General features: G+C 45.8%; 1 protein-coding gene and 1 non-coding gene across 5 annotated transcripts in view; one reads left to right on the top strand and one right to left on the bottom strand.

Moving 5' to 3' along the window:
- ATP11A (ATPase phospholipid transporting 11A) overlaps positions 1 to 18,938 on the top strand; it is a 130,717-nt gene that overhangs the window by 93,959 nt on the left and 17,820 nt on the right. For 2 of the 4 annotated variants that reach the window (XR_005455207.1, XM_038761810.1), the window contains exons 12-26: positions 302 to 499; positions 1,036 to 1,209; positions 2,694 to 2,857; positions 3,665 to 3,736; positions 5,516 to 5,589; positions 6,248 to 6,351; positions 7,408 to 7,589; positions 8,856 to 9,107; positions 10,214 to 10,388; positions 11,473 to 11,575; positions 12,087 to 12,232; positions 12,834 to 12,893; positions 13,195 to 13,322; positions 15,223 to 15,358; positions 18,817 to 18,882. Coding sequence is in view for 3 of the 4 variants with exons in the window: in XM_038761810.1 (XP_038617738.1) it covers positions 302 to 499; positions 1,036 to 1,209; positions 2,694 to 2,857; positions 3,665 to 3,736; positions 5,516 to 5,589; positions 6,248 to 6,351; positions 7,408 to 7,589; positions 8,856 to 9,107; positions 10,214 to 10,388; positions 11,473 to 11,575; positions 12,087 to 12,232; positions 12,834 to 12,893; positions 13,195 to 13,322; positions 15,223 to 15,358; positions 18,817 to 18,882 (2,034 nt within the window). In the remaining variant the exon portion in view is untranslated. Of the gene's footprint in view, positions 1 to 301; positions 500 to 1,035; positions 1,210 to 2,693; positions 2,858 to 3,664; positions 3,737 to 5,515; positions 5,590 to 6,247; positions 6,352 to 7,407; positions 7,590 to 8,855; positions 9,108 to 10,213; positions 10,389 to 11,472; positions 11,576 to 12,086; positions 12,233 to 12,833; positions 12,894 to 13,194; positions 13,323 to 15,222; positions 15,359 to 15,869; positions 15,939 to 16,214; positions 16,239 to 18,816; positions 18,883 to 18,938 lie in introns of those variants that run through there. The other 2 variants (XM_038761809.1, XM_038761811.1) reach the window with 2 other exon arrangements.
- Positions 16,787 to 16,922, bottom strand: LOC119941673. Its single transcript, XR_005455261.1, has one exon. It is a non-coding gene; the product is annotated as a small nucleolar RNA SNORA7 (small nucleolar RNA).

Here is an 18,938-nt window from a genome sequence, read left to right as displayed (position 1 = left end):
GAAAGACCATGGGCTTGGGAGTCAGAGGATGTGGGTTCTAATCCTGGCTCTGCCGCTTGTCTGTGTGTGACCTTGGGGAAGTCACTGAACTTCTCTGGGCCTCAGTTACATCATTTCTAAAATAGGGATTAAGACTGAGCCCCACGTGGGACAACCTGATTACCTTGTATCTACCCCAGTGCTTCAAACAGTGTTTGGCACATAGTAAGCGCTTAACAAATACCATCATCATCATCATTATAATTTGTGAGTTTTTGACCCGTGACTTGAATTCAAGAAAACTACTGATTTGCCTTTTCAGTTCCTCAGAGCTTTCACCGACTTCCTTGCGTTCATGGTACTTTTCAACTACATCATCCCGGTGTCTATGTATGTCACGGTAGAAATGCAGAAGTTCCTTGGCTCCTATTTTCTTACTTGGGATGAAGAAATGTTTGATGAAGAAACGGGTGAAGGGCCACTAGTGAACACCTCTGATCTGAATGAAGAGTTGGGGCAGGTATGTTGAAGTCACGTATATTCATATATTGCCCCGAGAAGGGTTTGGGGAAATCCTGCAACCAAATGGGCCATTTCATGTAAAAAGTCCCAAATGGTTCTTTGAACATCACGTCTAAGAGAATTACTCCCTTATAGCTCTGTCTTCAAGGTCTAAGCAGTAGCTCTGAGCCCTCCTGACTCTGACCTACACAAAGCCTTTATGGGATGGAGAAGTCTATCTGGGGAAAGAGCAGCATTCATTTTTCATTGTTTTTACACAATCACGGTCTGAAGCATGTTTGGGAGCAGCAGAGCCCCACACATCGCGGCTGTTATTCCTTTTCTTCTTTCAAAATAGACCAGGTACCTAGTTGTAACCATTGCCAGGTACACCATTAGGGCAGAAATGTAAATATGTTTGCTATGTATTACGCGTGGGTTGATGGTTTTGGGGGGGGCTTTTTTATTTTGCATGGGTTTTTTTGGTCTGAAGGTGTATCATACTATGTGCAGAGCGCTGTGCTAAGGGCTTGCTACGTTTGCTGTGTTTTTCAGGTTGAATACATCTTCACAGACAAGACGGGCACTCTGACAGAAAACAACATGGAGTTCATCGAGTGCTGCATCGAAGGCCACGTCTACGTGCCTAATGTCATCTGTAACGGGCAGATCCTCCCCGACTCCGCCGGCATAGACATGATCGATTGTTCCCCGGGAGTAAGTGGAAAAGTACGTTGAGCTCCCGCTAAGGCGCTTTCCTTTTTAGAGAAGGAAATCTAAATCGGTGTCCTGTCTGGGGTCGGAGCGACCCAAGTGACGGTCTCTTGTGGGGGAAAAAGGCCAGGGTTTTATTCACCGAACTCTCCGTCTGTGGAGATTTCACAGTGGACGTAGGGAGGGACCAAACTGTAAAATGCTGTGATAAGGCAAAAGGTATTATTTGTGTCATAAATATGTAGAATTCCAGAATAAGTATCATTCGGTCTCTTTGTTAGTTATTAGTAGGAGTAATAGTAGTATCCTATATAAATAAATCCATCATTTATTTTAATGTCTATCTCCCTCTCTAGTCTATAACTTCCTTGCCGTGATGGGATCGCGCTTACCACCTCCGTTATATTAACCTCTCCCAAGCGCTTAGTCATTCAGTGGGATTTATTGAGCACATACTGTATTGTCAGCGCTCAGTAAATCCCATTGATTAATTGATTTCAAAGCTGGCGGGCCTCCTTTTGAACCTGTGGGTCAATTCATTTGGCAACTGCTGTCTGAGGCCTCGGCGACGGGGAAGACATCCCTCGCGATCCTTTAACCGCTCCTCCAAAGCCTCACCATCCTTCTCCCTTTTCTATTTTCCCCTTGAAGAATGTTTCGGCCAGTGACTAGAATTAGTGCAGCTGAACGGATGTTCTCTGTCGCCATAGTTCGCACTGTCCTGCGCTCCCAAGAAAGTTGTTGCCAATGAGGATGAAAAACCACTTCCCAGGTTAATTTGGCCTTGGGTTCACTCCACTTGAACCCTGGGAGGTTTGGAGGTGACATAACACTCCTTTCAAAAGGGGAAATATTTTCCACTCCGTAAGTTCCCGTCCCTTCTCTCCTTCCCTGCCCTCCATCAACGATCTAAAGGACGCTGGGAGATGTAGACTGCTAGTTAATAAAATGCCCCCTCTCCCAGAAGGAGTTTTCAATTTCAAGGATGTCGTGGGCCAGGGACACATCTACCACCTCTCCCAAGCGTTTAGTACAGTGCTGTGCACACAGTGAGCGCTCAATCAATACTGTTGATTTAGCACGTTAATCAGTTCCGCGATTATTAAGTTCCGGTCCTAAAGTCTTCACAGCTGGCCCGAGGCTCATCCTTAATAACAATAACCGTGGCGTATTTTAAACTATTATTGTTTATGGTATTCTTTAAGCGCTTACTATGTGCCAGGCACTATACTAAGCGCTGGGGTAGATACAAGCTAATCAGGTTGGATACAGTCCATGTTCCACATGGGGCTCACAGTCTCAATCCCCGTTTAGTAGATGAAGTAACTGAGGTACAGAGAAGTGAAATGACTTGCTCAAGATCACACGGCAGACAAGAGTGGAGTCCCGACTTCCGGGCCCGCGCTATCCACTAGGCCATGCTGTTTCTATCAAATAAGATTGGAAGCTTCCAGCCCCATCGTTTTGGTTTTTTTTTTTTTCCTATTTCATCTGAACAGGAGAGAGAAGAGCTGTTTTTTCGGGCTCTCTGCCTCTGCCACACCGTCCAGGTGAAAGAAGACGACACCGTCGACGGACCCAAGAAATCACCTCAGTCGGGACGATCCTGTGTCTACATCTCCAGCTCGCCAGACGAGGTGGCATTGGTCGAAGGGATTCAGAGGTCGATGTCTCCGTCTTAGTTTCTGGGCCTCAAAGAATCTGCCTTTTTGGAACGATGTAGTTTCCCAAAGGAAAACGGTCTTTTAGCCATACCAGTTAGCACAGTTCCATGGGTCACAGGAGGGACTGACAGGAGGGATTTACTCTCCCCGGCTTCAAAGAAGGCCCATCTCCTCCAAGAGTCCTTCCCTGACTACGCCCTCCTTTCCTCTTCTCCCACTCTCTTCTGCATCGCCGCGACTTGCTCCCTTTATTCATTGCCCCCACCCCAGCCCCTCAGCATTTATGTCCATATTGGTAATTTATTCATTCATATTAATGCCTATCTCCCCTCTAGACTGTAAGCTCATTGTGGGCAGGGATTGTGTCTGTTATATTATTACATTGTACTCTCCCGAGTGCTTAGTACAGTGCTCTGCACCCAGTAAGTGCTCAGTAAGTACAATTGACTGACTGACTGTTAGGGGGTTTCTTCAGGCCATTAACAGTATTGGGCTCGTGATGATGTTGAGAGATGATCAAAGTTTTATAAGTAGTTTTTTTATTCATCATTGTTGTTATTTTTGCTTCTCTGCCTTCTTAGCTGCCTTACTGGGGAGGTTACATAAAACTTCAGAGTTGCCCAGTCTCTATATGTTGCCAGCTTGTACTTCCCAAGTGCTTAGTACAATGCTGTGCACACAGTAAGCGCTCAATAAATACGACTGATTGATTGATTGAAAGCAAGGCATTTGTGCTTTACAGCATTAATTCTTCATTTGAAGATCAGGCTCCCCCTTTGAAATTGCTGCCCTCATTTCACCTGCAGGCTGGGTTTTACATACCTCCGACTGAAGGACAATTACATGGAGATTCTGAATCGGGACAATGATATCGAGAGGTGAGTATATCAAAACACGGGTGGGTGTAAGGAAGGGTCGGAAAGCACGATCGGTCTATGGACAGGTCACTGGAATCGCCCCGTACCCAACAACTCATAATAATAGTAGCAGTATTTCTTAATAACTTACTAAGCTCTGGGGTTGATCCAGGATAGTCAGATGCCGTGTCACAAGGGCTCAGTCTGAAAGGCAGTGAAAAGAGATAGCCGATCCCATTTTGCAGATGAGGAAACTGAGACATAAAGAGGTAACACAGCGGGGAAGCGGTGGGGCCTCTAGCCTGAAACACATTCATTCATTCACTGTGCTAGGGAAAGTACAATACAACAATAAACAGTGACAATCCCTACCCACAACGAGCTCACAGCCACAGTCTTCATATACAACAGACCACCACTTTTCCTACCTTCCTTTATTTCTATTAATGCCTTTCTCCCCCTCTCGATCATAAATTCACTGTGGGCAGAGAACGTGTCTGTCTTGTTCTGTTGTACTCTCCCAAGTGCTTAGTACAGTGCTTTGCACACAATCCACACCCATATGAATAAATGAATCAAATACCTTCAAACCCTCTCTTTCTTAGATGGGGAGCCTTATTTCATTTATTCATTCATGCAATCCTATTTATTGAGCGCTTACTGTGTGCAGAGCACTGTACTAAGCGCTTGGGAAGTACAAGTTGGCAACATATAGAGACGGTCCCTACCCAACAAAAGGCTCACATTTGGTAAAAGACTGTGTCTGATCTCTATTGGATCTAGTACGGTGCTTGGCACATAGTAAGCACTTATCGGATATCTGGAAATGTGTCTGACTTTTGTTGTACCCTACTTTCCCAAGCGATCAGTACAGTGCTTGGCACACAGTAAGTGCTCAGTAAGTATGATTGAATGAATTGCTAGTATATGTATAATAAGAGAAATGGGTATCGTGTGTTACATGCCTGCACTTCCCTGTCCACCCTATCTTCCACTCTTAGTTGTTTCTCAGTCTTCCTAAAGTTACTGGAATGAGTTTTCCCCTAGGTTGTAGGAGGCTTCTTTGCCTGTTGCTTAGTGTTTTTTACCATGTGAAGAAAAATTATAGCTGTCTCATATGGGAACGAGAAAAATTTGGTTCAGCATGGTGAGAAAAAAACCCCACCAGCTGGGCACCCTCCTGTCCTGTTAATAATAGTCAATAATTTGTGGTATTTGGTAAGCGCTTACTATGTGCCAGGCACTGTTCTAAGCACTGGGGTAGATACAAGTTAGGTCGGACACAGTCCCCGTCCCACACAGGGCTCACAGTCTCAATCCTATTTTGCAGATGAGGGAACTGAGGCACAGAGAAGTGAAGTGATTTGCCCAAGGTCACACAGCAGACAAGTGGTGGAGCCGGGATTAGAACCCAGGTCCTTCTGATTCCCGGATCCATGCTTTATCCACTAGGCCTCACTGCTCTTCACTCACTGTGTTTCGTTGGGGTAGATTTGTGGCTTCCTTTTGTATTTGTTTTTATTAATGATGTGTATATATCTCTAATTCCATTTATTATAATGATGCTACTGATGCCTGTTTACTTGTTTCGATGTCTATCTTCCCCCTTCTAGACTGTGAGCCTGTTGTGAGCAGGGATTGTCTCTATTTGTTGCCGAATTGTACTTCCCAAGCATTTAGTACGCGCTCTGCACACAGTAAGCGCTCAATAAATACGATTGAATGAATGAGTAAATGCTTCCCTGTTAACGCTCGGGCATGAAGAACAGATGTGCTCTATGATCTCTTCCTCTGTTTCAGGTTCGAATTGCTAGAGGTTCTGAGTTTCGATTCAGTGCGGAGGCGAATGAGTGTGATTGTCAGATCGGTTTCAGGTAAGATGGGCACGTTTCTCCTCGAAAAAGCGCGGGGAAACTTTTTTGAACGTTTCCTAGGATGGATGGAGAGGCCCGTGCCTGCATAAGGCTAACAGCCAGAACAACAATGATGACAATTGCGGTATTGGTTGTTGTCACAACAGCCAAATGACAGAACTGGGATTAGAACCCAGGTTCTCTGACTTTGAGACCTGGGCTCTTTCCACTAGGCTTGCTGCTTTTCGATAGCTTTGGAAAGCAAACTTCATTGCTGCCACCCAGATACACATCAACTTCTCGTGTGGCCGTCACGCAAATTAAAAACTATAAAAGCTGGAGTGAGTCCCATTTGAACGCTAGGGTGCTTATAATAATGATAATAATAATAATAATGATAATAATGGCATTTATTAAGCGCTTACTATGTGCAAAGCACCGTTCTAAGCGCTGGGGAGGTTACAAGGTGATCAGGTTGTCCCACGGGGGGCTCCCAGTCTTAATCCCCATTTTCCAGATGAGGTAACTGAGGCCCAGAGAAGTGAAGTGACTTGCCCAGAGTCACACAGCTGACAACTGGCAGAGCCGGGATTCGAACCCCTGACCTCTGACTCCAAAGCCCGGGCTCTTTCCATTGAGCCACGCTGCTTCTCTATGTATTTTGTTTTCTCCTTTCTAGGTGAAATCTTTCTGTTTTGCAAAGGAGCAGATTCTTCGATATTTCCCAGAGTGGCAGAAGGCAAAGTCGATCAAATCCAGTCCAGAGTGGAGCGCAATGCAGTGGTAAGAGCAATCAATCAATTAACGGTTTTTATCGAGTACCTTCTGTCTGCAGGGCGCCGTTGTAAGAATTTGGGGGAATCCACTACCGGAGATGGTAGATAGAGAGAAGATTGTTGGAATCCACTACCGGAGATGGTAGATAGAAGATTGTTGGGCAGACATTCTTAGAGAGGCAGTGTGGCCTAATGGGTAGAGCCCAGCCCTGGTACTCAGAAGGACTTGGGTTGTCTGTTGGGTGACCTTGGACAAGTCACTTCTCCAGGCCAAAGTTTCCCCCATCTGTAAAACGGGGATTAAGACTGTGAGCCCGATTTTGGGACAGGGACTGTGTCCAACCTGAGGCTCTTGTTTCTACCCCGGTGGATACAGACAGATCGGGTTGAACATAGTGCCCGTCCCATTTGGGGCCCACAGCCTTAATCCCCATTTTACAGATGAGGGAACTGAGGCCTAAAGAAATGGAGTGGTGCGCACAAAGTCACACAGCAGCAGACAAGTGGCAGAGCCAGGATTAGGACGCAGGTCGTTCTGACTCCCGGGCCCGGCCTCTATCCACTAAGCCACACTCCTTCTCTAATTAGTAATAATAATAATAATAATAATAATAATAATAATAATAATAATAATAATGGTATTTGTTATGCGCTTACTATGTGCCGAGCACTGTTCTAATAGTACAGTGCCTGGCACATAGGGCTTAACAAATACCAAAATTATCATCATCATCATCATCATCATCAATCGTATTTATTGAGCGCTTACTGTGTGCAGAGCACTGTACTAAGCGCTTGGGAAGTCCAAATTGGCAACATATACAGTCCCTACCCAACAGTGGGCTCACAGTCTAAAAGGGGGAGACAGAGAACAAAACCAAACATACTAACAAAATAAATAGAATAGATATGTACAAGCAAAATAAATAAATAAATAGAGTAATAAATATGTACAAACATATATACCTATATACATAATATATATATTATGATTATAATTATTCATTATTATCCTTTCCTGAGCATATGGAAACAAGGCTTGTGTTTTGAATTCATCCTCCAGGAGGGGCTGAGGACATTATGCGTCGCCTATAAAAAATTCACCCAGGAGGAGTACGAAGGCGTGTATAAACTGCTGCAGACGGCCAAAGTGGCGCTTCAGGATCGGGAAAAGAAACTGGCAGAGGCCTATGAGCAAATAGAGGAGAAACTCGTGCTCCTCGGGGCCACAGCCGTGGAAGATCGGTTAAGTACCTCCTATCACCTAGAGCGAACCTAGAGAAGGAGGGTGGCCTAGTGGGTGGAGACCGGGCCTGGAGTCAGGCGGTCTTGGGTTCTAATCCCGGCTCCGCCACGTGCCTACTATCAGTCAATCAATTGTATTTATTGAGCGCTTACTGCGTACTAAGCGCTTGGGAAGTACTATGTGGCGTTGAGCAAGTCACTTCCGTGTGCCTCAGTTACCTCATCCGTAAAACGGGGATCGAGACCGTGATCCCCAAGTGGGACAGGGACTGCGGCCCCTCCCGACTTGCTTGTATCCACCTCAGTAGCTTATGCATAGTAAGCGCTTAACAAATACCATCATCATCATCATCATCATCAATTGTATTTATTGAGCGCTTACTATGTGCAGAGCACTGTACTAAGCGCTTGGGAAGTACAAATTGGCAACATATAGAGACAGTTCCTACCCTACAGTGGGCTCACAGTCTAAAAGGGGGGAGACAGAGAACAAAACCAAACATACTAACAAAATAAAATAAATAGAATAGCTATGTACAAGTAAAATAAATAGAGTAATAAATATGTACAAACATATATACATATATACAGGTGCTGTGGGGAAGGGAAGGAGCTAAGATGGGGGGATGGAGAGGGGGACGAGGGGGAGAGGAAGGAAGGGGCTCAGTCTGGGAAGGCCTCCTGGAGGAGGTGAGCTCTCAGCAGGGCCTTGAAGGGAGGAAGAGAGCTAGCTTGGCGGATGGGCAGAGGGAGGGCATTCCAGGCCCGGGGGAGGACGTGGGCCGGGGGTCGACAGCGGGACAGGCGAGAACGAGGTACGGTGAGGAGATTAGCGGCGGAGGAGCGGAGGGTGCGGGCTGGGCTGGAGAAGGAGAGAAGGGAGGGGAGGTAGGAGGGGGCGAGGGGATGGACAGCCTGGAAGCCCAGGGTGAGGAGTTTCTGCCTGATGCGCAGATTGATTGGTAGCCACTGGAGATTTTTTGAGGAGGGGAGTAATATGCCCAGAGCGTTTTTGGACAAAGATAATCCAGGCAGCAGCATGAAGTATGGATTGAAGTGGGGAGAGACACGACACAAATACCACAATTAATTCCGATTATTATTAGTGGCAGAAGAGGGAGTAGAGCCAGGAGTCCTCACTCCCAGTCCCGTCCTCTTCCCTTATGACCCCGTGGAACGAGGAGCCGCCCCCGGAAAGGCTCGGCCGGGTCTTCCTTTCCATCGGCTTCATTCGCTTCTCCTCCCTTCCCGGTTGCACTCCCCCAGGCTGCAGGAGAAGGCCGCGGACACCATCGAAGCGCTGCAGAAAGCCGGCATCAAGGTGTGGGTCCTCACGGGGGACAAGATGGAGACGGCCGCGGCCACCTGCTACGCCTGCAAACTCTTCAGGAGGAACACGCAGCTGCTGGAGCTGACGACCAAGAAGATCGAGGAGCAGAGTTTGCACGACGTGCTCTTCGAGCTCAGCAAGACCGTCCTGCGCTACAGCGGCAGTCTGACGCGGGATAATTTCTCAGGGTGAGGCGCCGGTTCGCCCTGGAAATCAGCCAGCACTCCGGCACGGTGCTGAGTGCTCGGGAGAGTGCCAAAAGAACGATCCCTTTTTCATTCCTAGAAAGTTAGTTGTGCAGATATTGTTGGTCTGGAAAGAGAAGCAGCGTGGCTCAGTGGAAAGAGCCCGGGCTTTGGAGTCAGAGGTCATGGGTTCAAATCCCGGCTCCGCCACTTGTCAGCTGGGTGACTTTGGGCAAGTCACTTCACTTCTCTGGGCCTCAGTTCCCTCATCTGTAAAATGGAGATGAAGGCTGTGAGCCCCACGTGGGACAACCTGATCACCTTGTATCCCCCCAGCACATAGAACAGTGCTTTGCACATAGTAAGCGCTTAATAAATGCCATCATTATTATTATTTTTATTATTATATATGTTTGTACGTATTTATTACTCTATTTTATTTGTGCATATCTATTCTATTTATTTTATTTTGTTAGTATTTTTGGTTTTGTTCTCTGTCTCCCCCTTTTAGACTGTGAGCCCACTGTTGGGTAGGGACTGTCTCTATATGTTGCCAACTTGTACTTCCCAAGCGCTTAGTCCAGTGCTGTGCACACAGTAAGCGCTCAATAAATACGATTTGATTGATTGATTGATCTGTAAAATGGGGATCAAGACTGTGAATGCCATGTGGGAAAGGGACTCTGTCCAACTCGATTTGCTTGTATCCACCCCAGCACTTAGTACAGTGCCCGGCACATAGTAAGCGCTTAACAAATACCATAATTGTTATTATTTGCGCTCTCATCTCAACTGCTTGGTCAGCACAGGTTGATCGATAGTATTTATCGAGCGTTTACCATCTGCAGAGCACTGTACTAAGAGCTTGGGAGAGTACAGAGTTGTTAGATGTGTTCCCTGCCCTCAGTGAGCTTACAGTCTACAGGAGACAGACATTAAAATAATAAATTATTTAATAATTTAAATAATAATAATAATTTAAATAATAAATTATTTTAAAATATTAAATAATAATAAAATTCCAGACAGGGGCAATGTGAGAGTTTTTATTCCTTAACGCCGACGGTTCTGGTTTTTAACCTGCTATCTCCTTTTCGTTCATCCCACAGGCTCTCTGCCGATATGCAAGACTACGGTTTAATCATCGACGGAGCGGCGTTGTCCTTAATAATGAAACCGAGAGAGGATGGGAGCTCTAGTAACTACAGAGAGCTTTTCCTCGATATCTGCAGGAACTGTAGCGCCGTGCTCTGCTGTAGAATGGCACCGTTGCAGAAGGCCCAGGTTTGAGCCGCCTCTTCTGGTTGTGTTACTGAGATTCATTAGTCATTCATTAGTTGGAAGTCGTCGTCTGGCCGGGATTTAGCTCGGTTCAGTTTCAAACACGAGCACCGTCAACGCCTGCTTTCTGAACGTGAGAGTTGGTGGGAAAAAGAAAGATAAAACGGTAGAAAGAGAACCAGATCCTCCAGCCAAAGCAGAGTCCTGTAATGGGCCTTGCGAATGTGATCGTGCCAGGCTGTGTGTTATACTGAGGGAAGAGGCTATCTAATGGCTGCCACGAAATTGGCATATGAACGTTTCTAATGAACCAAATTAATTGACTCCTCTTCCCTTGGTAGTTGGCTACAGTGGGAGCCTTGATGCATAATAATTGGATTAAGTAGGTGACGTCACCGGGAAATGAGCCCTAATTGTGAAGCACTGGCTCTAATTTTCAATTTGAGATTTTTCAAGTGGCAAACAAAGGTAGAAGCCGATAGATAACAAGACTATTTCCAGTCATCGGCGTTCAAATTTGTTTCCATCAGTCAGGGACATGAGCCAACTCTGCGCACCGTAAGCGCTCAATAAATACGATTGAATGAATGAATGAATCAGACCTTTTTTAAAAAAAATATAATTATTGTCATCCCAACAACCTCAAATTTAGTCAGATGGGATAAGAGGAGCAGCGTGGCTCAGTGGAGAAGAGCACGGGCTTTGGAGTCAGAGGTGATGGGTTCGAATGCCGGCTCCGCCACATGTCTGCTCTGTGACCTTGGGCAAGTCACTTAATTTCTCTGAGCCTCAGTTACCTCATCTGTAAAATGGGGATTAAGACTGTGAGCCCCATGTGGGACAACTTGATCACCTTGTATCCACCCCCAGTGCTTAGAACAGTGCTCTGCACATAGTAAGCGCTTAACAAATGCCATTATTATTATTATTTATTATTATAAGCAGGGATTATGTGATTTAACTTTCTGATATTTGGGTTTATGTCGTTTGACTTGTTAGGGTAGTGATAGGATCTGGGGACTGCCTTTTGCCCAAGTCGAAAGCTAAGAGACCGGAGAAGAGTTTTGTTTTCATATTTCTCTTCCAGATTGTTAAGTTGATTAAATTTTCAAAGGAGCACCCAATCACGCTAGCAGTTGGCGACGGGGCGAATGATGTCAGCATGATTTTAGAAGCACATGTGGGCATAGGTAAGTGTGCTGTCCCTTAACCCTTCCTTTTGAATAACTGAACGATTCCCGGTGGCGTTTCCGATCCCGCCAAGGAAAGCCTAAGAGGGGCAGATTTGGGAAAGGGTGTTTCTGTTGGGAGCAGCCCCTATTGCGGTGTCGCCCGTCAGTGGCTCCGCCAATATCACGGCCTGGCCTCTGATGGTCATTTGCGCTCGGCGGATTTTCAGCAGCATGAAAGCAGAGAAGCAACGTGGCTCAGTGGATAGTGGGTCATGGGTTCAAATCCCGGCTCTGCCAAGTGTCAGCTGTGTGACTTTGGGCAAGTCACTTCACTTCCCTGTGCCTCAATTCCCTCATCTATAAAATGGGGATGAAGACTGTGAGCCCCCAGTGGGACAACCTGATCACCTTGTAACCACCCCTGTGCTTAGAACAGTGCTTTGCACATAGTAAGCACTTAATAAATGCCATCATCATTATTATTATTATTATTATTATTATTATTATTAGCAGTTCGCGTCTCTTCCAGGCGTAATCGGAAAAGAAGGCCGGCAGGCCGCAAGGAACAGCGATTATGCAATACCCAAATTTAAGCATTTGAAGAAGATGCTTCTGGTTCACGGGCATTTTTACTACATTAGGATATCTGAACTAGTGCAATACTTCTTTTATAAGGTAGGGACTGGATTTCCGTCATTCCCTTCATTATTATTATCATGTAAGAACACTATATATTAATGATGATAATAATAATGTTGATATTTGTTAAGCACTTACTATGTGCAGAGCACTGTACTAACCACTTGGGAGAGTCCAGTACAACAGAATTAGCGTACACGGGACGTCTACTCATTCTTTCAGTCCCCCATCTCAATCTATCAAGCAGTGTGAGAAGCAGCGTGGCTCAGTGGAAAGAGCATGGGGTTTGGAGTCAGAGGTCATGGGTTCAAATCCCGGCTCCGCCAACTGTCAGCTGTGTGACTTTGGGCAAGTCACTTCACTTCTCTGTGCCTCAGTTACTTCATCTGTAAAATGGGGATTAAAACTGTGAGCCCCCCGTGGGACAACCTGATCACCTTGTAACCCCCCCAGCGCTTAGAACAGTGCTTTGCACATAGTAAGCACTTAATAAATACCATTATTATTATTATTATCAATCGGTGGTATTTATTGATCATGTGTCTACCTCAGTGCTTAGTACAGTGCGTGAGTAGACATCTGCAAAAACAGATCCACGTCCCCTTGGGCTAATGACCATGTTCCTTTGTCATTTCAGAATGTGTGCTTCATTTTCCCTCAGTTTTTATACCAGTTCTTCTGTGGATTTTCACAACAGGTGAGTTTGGAAACTTATCTCGCGCATCCTTTAAGTCTCCGGAGCCTGGGCGGTCTGTGTTATTTAGCAGGTGTTGCGTGGCGGGGCAAATATTCTTGGTGGGAGAGGTAGCTTATGACAGTGAAGTCCAAGGGTTTGCACTTCGAAATGCTGCCGTAGAGAAGGAGGCCTGTTGAGATCCTCATCCCGACCGAATTGGATCGTAAAGCCGCAGCGAAGGGTGGAGAGGACCGTCTCTTCGGCCCCTCGCGGGCCCGTGTTTGAAAAACGCAATCCGGTTCTTTTTCTTGTCTTCCTCCAGCCTTTATATGATACTGCGTATCTAACACTGTACAACATCAGTTTCACCTCCCTCCCTATCCTCTTGTACAGTTTAATGGAGCAGCATGTCAGTACAGATATGCTCAAGAGGAACCCGTCGCTCTACAGGTAAAGTGACTCGATCACAGCTGTGTGACACCCTTCTGCATTTATAGGAACTGGAACACGTGCAAACGCCACTTTGTAATACATACAGGGAAGACATTTACTGTCTGGTGATGGTCACAATGCCTGGGGAAGATCATTTAGACACAAACACGAGATCGGTGAATATTTATATAATCCCAGGGGTGGGAGGTAGGGAGAAGCTGAGTTAAATGGTTCCATTTCTGTTCTTTATCTCCTGCTCTAGCGTGGTTTGCACATAGTAAGCGCTTAATAAATGCCATTATTATTATTATTATTACCTGGAACAGTATTTTTTTCCTGGGCACCAGTCATTCATTAATTCACTCATTCAATCATATTTATTGAATGCTTACCATGTGCAGAGCATTGTACTAAGCGCTTGGAAAGTACAATTCAGCAACAGAGACTATCTCTGCCCACAACGGGCTCAAAGTCTAGAAGTGGGGAGATTCAGTCATTCATTCAATCATATTTATTGACTGCTTACTATGTGCAGAGCATTGTACTAAGTACTTGGAAAGTACAATTCAGCAACAGAGACTATCCCTGCCCACAACGGGCTCAAAGTCTAGAAGTGGGGAGATTCAATCATTCATTCAGTCGTATTTATTGAGCGCTTACTGTGTGCGGAGCACTGGGAAGTACAAGTCGGCAACATCTAGAGACGGTCTCTACCCAATAACGGGCTCACAGTCGAGAAGTGGGAGACAGACCACAAAACATGTAGACAGGTGTCAAGTCAGAACAAATGGACATCCAAACAAGTAAATAGGCATCAGTATCAATAAATAGAATTAGAGATATGTATACACATCAGAACAAGTAAACAGGCATTAATATAAATTGAATTAGAGATATGCACATATATACACAAGTGCTGTGGGGCAGGGAGGGGGCATAGAGCAAAGTGGGCGAGTCGGGGCGATGGGGAGGGGGAGCTGAGGAAAGGGATTGAATGAATGAATTACTCAGCTAGATCAATCAATCAATCAATTGTATTTATTGAGCGCTTACTGTGTGCAGAGCACTGTACTAAGCGCTTGGGAAGTACAAGTTGGCAACATATAGAGACATTCCCTACCCAACAGTGGGCTCACATAATCAATTGTTCAATCAGTGGTGTGTATTAAGTGTGCACTAAACCCTTGGGAGAGTATAGTTCTATAGAGTTTGTAGAGAAGCAGCGTGACTTGGTGAAAACAGCATGGGGTTTGGAGTCAGAGGTCATGGGTTCAAATCCTAGCTCCGCCAGTTGTCAGCTGTGTGACTTTGGGCAAGTCACTTAACTTCTGGGCCTCAGTTACCTCATCTGTAAAATGAGGATTAAAACTGTGAGCCCCCTGTGGGACAACCTGATCACCTTGTAACCCCCCCAGCGCTTAGAACAGTGCTTTGCACATAGTAAGTGCTCAATAAATGCCATCATTATTGTTATTATTATTATTCTGATCCCTGGCCTTGAGGAGCTTACAATCTAATGCTACTGCTAATACTGCTAATAATAATGGTGGTATTTGTTAAGTATTTACTATATGCCAAACACTCTACTGAGAGTAGATACAAGTTCATCAGGATGGACACAGTTCCCGTCCCTCTTGGGGCGCACAGTTGGAGCCGGAGGGAGAATATACCGAATCCCCATTTTTCAGATGAGGAAACTGAGACACCGAGGAAGTTAAGTCAACCATGGCATGATGAAAGTCAGCCTTGAGGAGTTTTCAGTCAGTCATTTGTATTTACTGAGCGCTTACCGTGGGCAGAGCACTGTACTAAGCTCTTGGGAGAGTACAAGAAAACAATAAACAGACCCTTTCCCGGCCCACAACGAACTTACAGCTGGTGAGCAGATATTAACGTTTGCCAATTTCATCTCACGCAGGGATATTGCCAAGAACTCTCTACTTCGCTGGCGGCTGTTCATTTATTGGACATTCCTCGGGGTGTTTGATGCGCTGGTGTTTTTCTTCGGTGCTTATTTCATGTTTGAAAACACAACGGTGACCAGCAATGGGCAGGTGGGTTTTTACACTGATTCACGTGTTGACTTCTGGCCTCCGAAGGTATTTGATTAGGAGAAGTCCTGGGATTTTTGACCCACCTGGCTCTTGAAAACTCCACCTGGAGTCAAAATGCTCTAAGACAGAACCAATTTGACCTGAGGAGGAATGTTATCAATGGGGGGGTTGGTTGTTAAATTGACACTGGGGGCCCTGTTCTTAACCCAAAGAGCTAAGAATTGCATCGGTCGATTATAAATAAGGAAAGAGCTATATTAATGCGTTTATATTGAGTCAGAGGGGGGTTCCCCCAAAGGATTTGGAATATTTCATTGGCTCCATCACTGGGAAGCGCAATGGGGCTTGTTGACCCTCCCAGGTGACTTCATCTGGGGATCAGGTAAACCCTCTCAACTTTCCCCTCTTTTTCTCCCCACATCCCCCTCGAGGCTTTTAAAACAATTAACTCAGTTCCTCCCAGCTCCTGGGCCCACCCCTTACACCGAGCATTTCTCATGTTCCCTTCTAGGAGTTTGTGTTGTAAAGAAGGCCAGGGTTCTGGAATTGAAACCGATACACTGTAAAGCTAAAACAAGGCAAAAATTTGGAAGCGTTCCGAGCGCCGTTGATCTCTATTTGTGTATTAGCTCTTCAGACCTTGGTTTGGCAAACCAGCGCATTGCTTTGGAAATAGTGTGAAGTCACTGTACTTTCCACCTAGGATCAAACTATTTGTTTATCTGTTTGCATTATTCATGTTTTGAGAAGTATTCAGCATTGAAGTTGTTTGACACCTGAGCATTTTTGAGTTGATTTTATTTGTTTTGCCTTTTTTTTTTTTCTTTTTGCTCCTTGCTTCTCTTCCTACCCTCAGCTAATGACCACGAACACTCATATGGTAAGGTGACAGTGCTTTTGTTCCTTTTCCTGTGTTCTTGAACCGCACCGCAGATAAAATATTTCTTAAAAATATTTTCCGTGTGCTTGTCTAACTGCTGCTTTTCCATTTGCTTGCCAAGTTATATAGAAGATCGAAGGTAAGTACTTGTACCGTATAGAAATCCAACGGAACTATGTCAGCCAATAATATTTTTTGAGCATTTACTCTGAGCAGAGTACTGTAATTAGCACTTTGGAGAGTTAGTCAACACAGACCCGGTCCTCAAGAAGCTTACAATCTAGCCGGGGAGACAAGAACCTAAGTAGATGACCTCTCCAAAAGAGATCTTGTCTTATGCCGTTGAGTCGTTTCCGACCCATGGCGACAGCACGGACCCTTCTCCCAGAACGGCCAGCTCTTCATCAGTCATTCCGGTAGTCGATCCGTGGAGTTTTCTTGGTAAAAACCGGAAAGTGGTTTACCATCGCCGCCTTCTGCGCAGTAAACTCGAGTTTCTGCCCTCGGCTCTCTCCCATGCCGCTGCTGCCCAGCGTGGGGGAGTTTTGACTCGTAGCAGATTGCCTTCCACTCGTTAGCCACTGCCCAAGCTAGGAATGGAATGGGTAGGCCTCTGCTTGACTCTCCCTCCCGTAGCCGAGACTGGTAGAGGACTGGAAACTCTCCAGGTGTGACCCTGAGATCGGGGGAAAGAGATCTTAGACTCCCCCAAATCATCCCGAGGTCTGACTGCCTGCCGGCATTCTGTTTCCTTCAGAGCTGGGGCCATTCACTCGGCAGGTGGCAGCTAATAAGAATCACTCCCCACAGAAGTGATTTTTCTAGTCAAGCAATGGAAGCTTTAGGCCTGGAGAATGTCAAATGAAGGCAGGCGGAGGTCTACGATGGTCTTTAGGGAGCAGATCTGACCAGGACTCTTTGAAAGTCAAGTGGACTCCACCCCGGGGCAGGCAGTTCCCTGCATCAAAGTTAATAACTTTGGCCTTTGACCAAACTCTACTAAATGTTAGCGGTACCAAGAATCGGTTGTCGGGTGGGTTGGTTTCTAGCTTAGGCAGGGAATATGCCTGTTATACTGTACTCTCCCAAGCGCTTAGTGCAGTGCTCTACACACAGTAAGCACGCAATGAATACGGTTGACTGAGAACTGCTTGTATCTGTGTGTAGCTAAGAGAAGACTCTCACACCCTTTTTTAATGATGCTTGTTGAGCACTTAACTGTCCAAAGCAGAACTCCCCATCTTCCCACCCAGACTCTGTCCTCCCCGTGACTTTCCCATCACTGTAGTCATTCATTCATTCACTCGTATTTATTGAGCGCTTACTGTGTGCGGAGCACTGTACTAAGCGCTTGGGAAGGAGAAGGTGGCAACATCTAGAGACGGTCCCTACCCAACAGCAGGCTCACAGTCTAGGAGGGGGAGACAGACAACAAAACAAAACATATTGACAAGATAAAATGAATAGAATAAATCTGCACAAATAAAATAAATAAATAAATTCATTCATTCAGTCGTATTTATTGAGCACTTACTGTGTGCAGAGCACTGGACTAAGCACTTGGGAGGTCCAAGTTGGCAACCTATAGAGACGGTCCCTACCTGACAGCGGGCTCACAGTCTAGAAGGGGGAGACAAACAACAAAACAAAACATATTAACAAGATAAAATAAATAGAATATGGACAAACAAAACATTCATTCAATCGTATTTATTGAGCGCTTACTATGTGCAGAGCACTGTACTAAGCACTTGGGAAGTCCAAGTTGGCAACCTATAGAGACGGTCCCTACCTGACAGCAGGCTCACAGTCTAGAAGGGGGAGACAGACAACAAAACAAAACATATTAACAAGATAAAATAAATAGACTAAATTTCTGTCTCACAAGCCCTTAACCTTGGTGTTATCCCCGACTTGTCTCTCTCATTCAACCTGCATATTCAACCCGACACCAAATCCTGTGGGTTCGGCCTTCACAACATGGTAAAATCCACCCTTTCTTTTCCACCCAAACTGTTGCTACCCTGGTTAGCCTCCTCGCTGACCTCCCAGCCTCCTGTCCCTCCTCACAGTGGTCCGTAGTTCACTCTGCTGCCCCGATAATCTTTCTACAGAAATGTTCAGTCCGTGTTTCCCCGCTCCTCAAGAACCTCTAGCCCATCCACCTCCACATGAATCAGGTTGGACACAGTCCCTGTCCCACATGGGGCTCACAGTCCTAATCCCCATTGTACAGATGAGGGAATGAGGCCCAGAGAAGTGAAGTGTCTTGCCCAAGGTGACACAGCAGAATAGAAGCCACCTCCTCAGGCCCGTGCTCTTTCCGTTAGGCCATGCTTCCTCACCATTAAGACAGACAAGAGACAACTCTGGATCCTCACCCTGTCCCATGGCGTGTTGTTCCTTGACGATTTCCCTTTTGTTCCCACGGTCAAAATATTTCCTCTGAACCTGCCTACAGTTTTTGCCCTCAAGAGCGATGAATTGCCCTCTCACCAATTCCCTTGATTTCCCAGAGAGGACCGGGAATCCTGCCACCTAGATCACTTCGGGCTTCCCTTTTTGTTCCCCCCAACAGATGTTTGGCAACTGGACCTTCGGCACATTGGTGTTCACCATCTTGGTGTTTACCGTCACGCTGAAGGTAAGCCATTCCTTGTGAAGAGATGTTCTCTGCGCATCACTTGCCCTCGACCTCGG

This window comes from Tachyglossus aculeatus, chromosome 20, assembly GCF_015852505.1.
Source record: "Tachyglossus aculeatus isolate mTacAcu1 chromosome 20, mTacAcu1.pri, whole genome shotgun sequence".
NCBI classification, from domain to species: Eukaryota; Metazoa; Chordata; class Mammalia; order Monotremata; family Tachyglossidae; genus Tachyglossus; species Tachyglossus aculeatus.
This window is presented reverse-complemented; position numbering and strand designations above follow the sequence as displayed.